Genomic DNA, 8,763 nt, shown 5'->3' on the forward strand with positions numbered 1-8,763 from the left:
CAGCAATCGATATTTTAGTATCGATCCGCACATCACTATCGTTTAGTTTCTGGAACTCTCGGAAGGAGCTAGTCCACTGACCTGAGAACGAAGGGTGGGGGGGTGGGGATGTAGTAGCTCAGTGAGACAAGGCAAGAACATTTAAGCTTTAAAAACAAATAACTTTTAAATGAATCCTTAAGTGTCCAGGAAGCCAATGCAAAGAGGATAAGACAGAAGAAATGTATTTATATTTCTAGTGTATGTTAAAAGATGTACTGCTACATTTTAGACCCTCTTGAGGCGAGCAGCAGAGAAAGCACTGTTTACATAAAAAACACAAAAAACTGTTAAAACTATAAACGCAAAACACCAAGAAAATATCCAATTTTTAAAAGCACAATCAAAATTCATTCATGAAAATGAAACCCATTTCTCATCTCTGAGATGGACGGTTCCATAAAAACACCAAGTAAACACAGGGCCAGAATTGCCAACATTGATCTAACAAAATATTTTACAAAAATAAAGCTACTCTACTGGGTGAGTTTTCATGTGGGACAGTCGTGTAACTCGGCAACGGAAAACTTTTCCACATTTGTCACAAGGATACGGCATCGCTCCAGTGTGAATTCTCATGTGGACTGACAAATAACCTTTGCTGCTGAAACATTTTCCACATTTCTCACAAGTAAACGGCTTCTCTCCTGTGTGAGTTTTCATGTGAAGAGTCATGTTCCCCTTTTGAGCAAAATGTTTCCCACAAATTTTACAAGAAAATGGTTTCTCACCTGTGTGAGTCCTCTTGTGGATCGTCAAAAAAAAATCAGCTGTGAAATGTTTCCCACAAATATCACACAGATATGGTCTTACATCAGTATGACATGTCATGTGTTTGGATAATTTAGAATTTTCTCCGAATCTTTTCCCACATAATTCACAGGCATACTTATCTGTGTGAGTGGCCTTATGTCTATAAAAGGAAGAATAACACAAGGAGATTTTCCCACAAGTTTTGCATTCATACTGACTCTTTGTATGACTGATTTTGTGATTCTGCAAGGATGTAGAACTTGAAAAGCTTTTATCACATTTGTCACAAGTGTATGGCTTCTCACATTTGTGCACTCCCATGTGGCTTGACAAATGAGCTTTCTGTCTGAAACTTTTCCCACAGATCTCACAGGGGTATGGCTTCTCACCTGTGTGCAATTTCAAGTGGCTTGATAAATTATCTTTCAATCTGAACTCTTTCCCACATGTCTGACAAACATGTGACTTCTCACCAGAGTGGATGCTAGCATGTGATATTAGTTGGAATTTAAACTTAAAACTTTTTCCACATTTGTCACACTGAAAAGCGTTTACGCTTCTGTTGGTGCTCCTCTGAGTTTCTGAAGTGGAGCTGTCTGCATCTCTGCTGAGGCTTCTGTTTTCAGAGAGGAGCTGATCATTGTTTGGTTCTGGTTCCATGATGGAGAGATCCTCCTCTTCATCTTTAATGTGTGGAGGTTCGGGTTCCTCCTCTTCATCTTTAATGTGTGCAAGTTCAGGTTCCTCCTGTTCAGCTTTAATGTGTGGAGGATCGGGTTCCTCCTCTTCACTTTTAATGTGTGGAGGTTCTGGTTCCTCCTCTTCATCTTTAATGTGTGGAGGTTCTGGTTCCTCCTCATCTTTAATGTGTGGAGGTTCTGGTTCCTCCTCATCTTTAATGTGTGCAGGTTCAGGTTCCTCCTCTTCACTTTTAATCTGTGGAGGTTCTAGTTCCTCCTCTTCATCTTTAATGTGTGGAGGTTCTGGTTCCTCCTCTTCATCTTTAATGTATGATGGTTCTGGTTCCTGCTCTTCGCCTTTAATCTGTGGAGGTTCTGGTTCTTCCTCTTCCTCTTTAATCTGTGCAGGATGCTGTTCATGTGCATGAACCTCTTTGCAGATATTTTGGTGTGGAAGGTCTGAGGGTAGAAAAAAGAACATGTTGTTTTTTTCTTGGTTAATAATCATAAAAATTAAACAGTTTTATCTCAAACTTTTAACACCCATATTCTCCTGAGCTGGTTTTTGTTACTCTGGAATACTCATCTGAATCTTTGTATTATCCAGGATTGTATACCTGGATTATTGTGCATGGACTTTGTTGTTTTCAACCAGTTTGACACGACTGTCAACAAGGAAGAGGGCCGGCAATGGAGGAGGGGGCGTACCAAATACACCATTTTAGCACCACCGTAACTGGTTTGTTCCACTTTTGGAGTAATCTGTTGGGGGAAGAATCAGTTTTGTGTTGTTTCCTTGACTGATGAAGCCTTCCGGATCGAAGGCGAAACGTTTCAGCATAAAAAAAATAAATTGTCCAGATGACCTGACTGAAAAATGTTGGATTGTATACCTGGATTATTGAGCATGGACTTTGTTGTCATCTGAATCAGTTTTTGCCCCTACCCCTCCATGAAGGTCATGGCATGTACAGGTTAATCCTCGGGGACTCATTTACAAGAGAGACCTGATTTTAACAAAGAGTGATGACAACAGTGGACAACAAAGACAACAATAGACAATTATAAAGGATGCGTACAAACTGAGATTTGTTTTTTATTAAGTGAAAATAAAATGGTATTTAAATGAAAATGTAACAAAAAAACAGCTAGGTTGATCACCCTAACCTTAAACGTATTCCACTTTGGTCTTTATTTTTCAGGATTTTTGTTTTTTTTATCAGTGTATTGAGATCTGCTGGCTTTTACTAGCCTTAGCTTAACATGGCGTCGAGTTTCATCACATGCATCATGTGCCAGATGTTTAGCTATAACACTGCTCCGTTTGAAGATAATGGTACATGTATCAAATGTTCTGGTATGTTGACTCTGGAGTAGAGGCTGTCTGATCTGGAAGCTTGAATCTGTGCTTTTGAAAAATGATTTAACTAGCCAGGCGCCCATAGGTTGTGCAGAGTCACCAATGCTAGCTCACGTTAGCAGTCAGAAAGCAAAGGCCAGCTAGGTGACGGCCCGAGGTAAACTAAATGTTCACCATCGACCCGTTCACATTTAGAATGATGTTCCCAAAGAGTTTTCTTCCGCTTTAAATCGCATTTCAAATCAGTTTCCTCCCCATAGCAATCCGGAACCACAGGCCCACAGGGTTATCGGCCCAAAGTAAGACTAAAGCTAAACTAAACTCCCAGCTAACTACAGATCTGTTCACATTTCAAATTATTCTTTTCCCGTTCAAAGCCACATTTCAAACTAGTTTCCTCAACTTAGCTGCCTTGAACCAAGGGATGGGGCCGATCCGATTCAGTATCGGTATCAGGCTCTGATACCAGCATAATTTACGTATTGGATTTTTACGATCCAATCTGCAGAGATTTCTGATCCATGATGCATGTCTGTGTCTGTTCAAACATCTGCTCATGTGATTCCCTGCCAGCTGCTCTGCACGTTGGCTTCAAACTATGGAATGGATTTCCTGAACGGTGACGTGTTTCATGAACCCAGAGTAATAAGACCCGCCTCACATTCAGGAAATCCATTTCATAGTTTGCAGCCAGCTACAACGTGCAGTAGCACTGTGGCTAACGGCTAACCAACATTTCATCGAAACATGTCCGCTGTGTGGAAGAATTTTACGCTAGAAACACCACAAAACAAGACAGCATCGTGCAATGTCTGCAGAGCCAACATTAAACCACGGTAAAGTTCATTTTACGTTGGACATTCGAGCTCCGGGGCTTCAGCAGTCTGTTATTTTTGTTCAATCCAGAGAAGGCAGTCTGATTTCAGTCAGCCCTGCTCAGTCTGCCCCGCTCAGTCTGCCCATCTCGGAGGAGGGCAGACAGCGTGGCTGACTGAAATCAGACCGAACAAAGTCAGGTACCTGAATCTCTCACTCTCTGCTCTTTGAATTGAGAAAGCTCCTCGGATGAGGAGCGAAACGTCTTCTGTTACAAATAAAGTCCAGATATGTAAATCATGCTGTTAACTTATATTTGAACATTTTGTGTAGCAATTTTCTATGAAATGTATTACCTCACACAACGTCCATCATGTTTGTTACTAGAAACGTTTAATTACATAAAATGTTGACTTTAAAATAGGATCCGTTTCATTACATGTTAATTTCTTACCTGAAACATGTTAATACATCAAATATTTACTACAAATGTGATCAAGTTCATCATGTTTACATGTTCCATGAAGTGATGAATCAAATGATTCATGAATGTTTACCACATGAATTTTTATTAAATAAGAAAAAAAAAAACAATCACTTGCAAGTTTTCATTCAACTGTAAATATATTTCAAACAATGATTGCAACAAATATAATTTTTTCTCCAATCTACATTTGACATATATCAGTAGCAGCATGTGCAGGTTTCATTAGCATCAGATTTACAACCACATTAGAACAAATGTTCACTAAACTACAGCACACACACAATGTTAACAAGTGTCAGCTCTTCACCCTCACATGTAAGCACCAGTATAGTTAACTGGTATATTTCTGTGCAACATTGTGTTTCTCATGCAACCAATCACTCTTTCCACTTGATTTCTAAGGTGTGCTCGTGTGTGTTCAACATCCTTAGCATCAAGTTCACATCTCCATTTAGTGACTGATGGGATTTGAACCTCAGCACATCATTCATTTATACTTTTGTTGGATGTAACTGGGACCCTGTGTACACAGTTTCGTTCCACCTCATGTACAACATGTGATGTGAATGACAATAAAGAACCTTGACCTTGACTCCCACACTGTCTTTAATATCAAAGCCTCTGTCATAACACAACGTCCCCGGGCAATAATCTGGAGACAAGGCCACAGCTTTCTGTTATGAGCTTGTCTGATGCACGTCCATCCCTTGGAAAGAAAAGAAAGACACAGGTATTAGACAGAGTTTTATGTGACACCTTCAAAACATGGCAGAGATGCTGAACAGGATGCATTAGTGTTTGTAGAACATTTGAAATTGTGAGGGTTTTTTAATGCTGGCAGAAAATGCCTAACAGTGTTAAACAATGACAACAAGGTGGCAAAGCAATGAAGTCCTGTATAATATTTAATACTTTTAAAATTATTTGTCCAGCTGTTTTTCATTCAGCTCTGACCTGAGCTCCCTGTTCTCCTGTAACAGGTGGTTTATTTCTGTTCTTCTTTTGTTCACACATTGTATTTGTACCTTTTAGCTGCTGCTTCATGTTCCTCCTCTCCATCATCTGCAGCCTCACTGAGCTCCTCTCCTGGAGTTTCATCTGAAGGTTTGTCTTGAAGAGGACACATCACAACACACATCAGTGTTACTACAGTAAAAGTGACAACACTAGAAACTTTAAACGGTTTATTTCACAATGACACAGATGTCCATTCTGCCTAAACTCGGACTAAGTTACATGCAAAATATAAACCCGACCTAAACCAGGTTGACCCACTTCTATGAACATGAACTAAACATGATACACCCCGACAAAATCATGGCACAAATTTATGGCACAACACCAACAAACTGAATTTAGACACTCACCAGAATGTCTGGAACAAACTAGCAGGTCTCTTGGGACGCTGGAGAAAGTTATCAGGACGTCTCACCGTCTCCTTTTTGTTACGTCCGACACATGAGCTCCTCGCGTTGTTTCCTGGCGGAGAATCTAGAAAAAAAGTCCGTTTTCAATCTTTTTACAATTCCAGTCGTGTGACCGGACATTGCATCCAATAACGCAGCAATTTCAGACCATCGCTAAACTGTTTTAACCTACTTCGATTAAAAAAAAAGTCAGCGAGAAAGCTCGTTTTCGACAGTTAATACGGAGGGCAATAAAAATGGTGGATGCGGCCCAATCCTATCCCATCAGCCGCCGCGCTGCGGACAAGTGACGTCACGCTCTAAAGCTCTATAGATATCCTGATGCATGCTCAATAATCCAGGTAGAAAAATCTAAAGAAAGTTAAGTCTGTTCCTCTGGACATTCAAAAACAAACAAAAACAAAAATGTAGAAACGTTTCTTCTTTCATCCGAAAGACTTCTTCAGTCTGAAGTGCTGTATTCAGCTCAGTCCTTAGCATCCAACAGCCGTCTTGTTAGCCGCTCAGGACCGCGTCTTTAGCGATACGATGATGCTGTTTCACGTCACCTCTCATGAGGCACAGCGTAGGTAAAAGAGTTTTGTACCGTAGTTTGTTTAACATAATAAAAGCCGTCTTAATTTACTTAGAAAAGTACGTGCTGTATCTCCACCGATCTTCATGTAGCTAATTTATGCCCCTCATATTTCTGTTACAAATCATTGGTTAAGATGATATGTGATGCGTTAGACCTGACCCCCTGAACGAGAAAAACCCTGCAAGATACAAAATGAATTATTTCCATGGTGAAACAGCGAAACATGGTGAAACATTTTAACCATGACGTAAATGTGTCAATGATTTTAAGGGAAATACGAGTAGCATAAATAAGAAACAGGAAAATTGGCGGAGATAGAGCACATACTTTTCTAAGTAAATTAAAACAGTTCTTATTCATAAATGGAATTATACTAGTACATTTTCCTTAATCTAGCATATTCAACGGCGATCTGTGCGACCCGCAAGTATTCCTTTTAGCGCATGCACAAATGAGCTACACTACAAATCGGGTTCTGTAACAGATTGGGGAATGACGCTGCTACGTGTCGCAGGCAGCCGCTCCACCTGGAGAGAAGCAGGAAGCAGGGGGGAGCGCGCAGGTAGGGGCTGGTTTTGTAGTGAGTGAGAAGATGGGGGGCTGTGTGGGAGAAGAAAGAACAGCAGAGCCAGTGGATTTTCAAGTAGAACTACATAATTTATATCGCAATAATGTCAATTTATATTGCGAATAAAATTATATTGATATTTTAAAAATATCAATATATCGCCCGGTCCTACGCTCCGGTTTTAGCTTCTCTCCATTGGCTCCCTGTCAAGTCTAGAATTGACTTCAAAATCTTACTTCTAACCTACAAAGCTCTCAACAACCTAGCTCCATCTTATATTTGAGATCTTATTGTTCCATATTTTCCTAATAGAGCACTTAGCTCTTAGACTGCAGGCTTACTCGTGGTTCCTAGAGTTTCCAAAAGCAGAATGGGAGGAATATAAGGCTCTTGTTGAACCAACTTCCAGTTTCTGTCCGTAGGACTGACACATTGTCCACTTTTAAGACTTTCCTTTTTAAAAAAAAACAATAATTAGGGTTGGCTTGTTATGCTGCCTTAAGCTCAGACTACTAGAGGACAAATTGGCTTAATTTCCTTAAATAATTTTCTAAAATTGAATAGTTTCCATTTGACTATTTCTATCTTAACATGTGATTCTTGACCTGCCATTGTGTATCTGTTCCTACCAAACCCAGCCAGTAGAAGCAGATGGCCGCTTGTCCTGAGCCTGGTTCTGCTAAAGGTTTCTTCCTCATGAGGGAGTTTTTCCTTTCCACTGTCACCTTCATGCTTGCTCAATATGAGAGTTCTGCGATGGAGTTAAATTCAAAGTAATCTGCTCCTCAGATAGTGTTAAATTATTATTATTTTTTATATATGAATGTTTCTGTTCAGTGCCCTGAGATGACGTCTGTTGCGACTTGGCGCTATATAAATAAACTGAACTGAATTATATTGGTGTACGTTCATCGATGTGATTAATCAAAATCAGTTAAATGTGAATATTGGTGCTCTTTATTCAGGAAATCCACACGTCACATCTACATTTCAGGATCTGGTTATTATAGACAGAGACTAAATGTCAAATATGAATATTTCTATATTTATCACCACAGTAACAGTGTTGTACACACTTTTAATAGTTGCAAACACTCAAAAGAATATGTTGGTTCAGTGTTTACCTTTAATCCAAGCATTTAAGGAGTTAACATTTTTAATAATCACGTTAAAAGTTACAAATGTTGCCTTTGGTGCCTGTTTGTTTTCCAAATATATGAGTGTGTGTTAATGACGGGGATCAACTTCAAACTATTTAAACTGTAGATTTCCTTGTATTAGTTTACCGGTGTTGTGCCAAAAATCGATTGGCGGCCGCGGGAGCGCGCACGTACGGACTTGACGTCGCAGTTCTGCCACATGTAAAATGGCGTCGACGTACGATTCAGCGCTCCATATATGACTCTGGCTGCGTCTATCTGCGTCAGCGCAGGCCGCAATGCATCATGGTCGATGTAGAGTACAACTTGTCTACTTTCTCTACTTCGATTGCGTCACGTGACCAGTTTCTAGGACGTTATAGAAAGAATAAAAATTAGTTTAACTTCCGAACACCAAACAAAATGGCTGTCTTGACAGTGAACGAGAGGACATTTCGAGCACAGCGCGTTAGCTGGTACCGACCTGTTCTGTGTAAATGGACCCGAGGTTCCCAGTTGATGCCCAGCTGTCTGAGTCTGCGACGAAGATCCATCTCTTCCTGAAGAAACTCTCAGACCCTGAACTGAAGACCGTTTGACTGCAGCTGCTACAATCTCCCGCTGTTCTCCGCCATGTTCACCAAGTTTTCCTGCCCTGCCCTTTTCCTCTTCGGTGTTGTATCGAAATGTGTTTCCCCTGCAAGCTCGCCCCCGTGCAAACGGGAGGAGAAGCGCGTGCACTCTGACAACCCGCAGCCACTGTTTTGTGCTCGTGCCCACAGACAATTATTATGTTTATGAATGGTCATCGAAAGATCTCACTTTAAAAATGAGCACATGAACTCATCATGGAGCGAAGTAATAATGTGTACAGTGGTTCTAAACTACATCGACCATCATGCACTGCGGTCAAACTT

The 8,763-nt window shown here is 40.4% G+C and overlaps 1 protein-coding gene and 1 long non-coding RNA gene across 2 annotated transcripts; both read right to left on the reverse strand.

Annotated features, from left to right (window-relative positions):
- Positions 1–946: 946 nt before the first annotated feature.
- On the reverse strand, positions 947–8,512 carry LOC119409645 (protein TsetseEP). The gene is made up of 3 exons (XM_037676545.1): positions 8,331–8,512; positions 1,348–1,931; positions 947–952 (listed from the first exon to the last, which is right to left on the reverse strand). The coding sequence occupies exons 1-3, from the start codon at positions 8,398–8,400 to the stop codon at positions 947–949; spliced, it is 660 nt and encodes a 219-aa protein (XP_037532473.1). The 5' UTR covers positions 8,401–8,512.
- Positions 4,700–5,575, reverse strand: LOC119409258. The gene is made up of 3 exons (XR_005186777.1): positions 5,503–5,575; positions 5,161–5,245; positions 4,700–4,841 (listed from the first exon to the last, which is right to left on the reverse strand). It is a non-coding gene; the product is annotated as an uncharacterized LOC119409258 (long non-coding RNA).
- Positions 8,513–8,763: the final 251 nt, after the last annotated feature.

The sequence above is a fragment of the Nematolebias whitei genome, chromosome 5 (genome assembly GCF_014905685.2).
Source record: "Nematolebias whitei isolate Nwh7 chromosome 5, NemWhi1, whole genome shotgun sequence".
Lineage (NCBI taxonomy): Eukaryota > Metazoa > Chordata > Actinopteri > Cyprinodontiformes > Rivulidae > Nematolebias > Nematolebias whitei.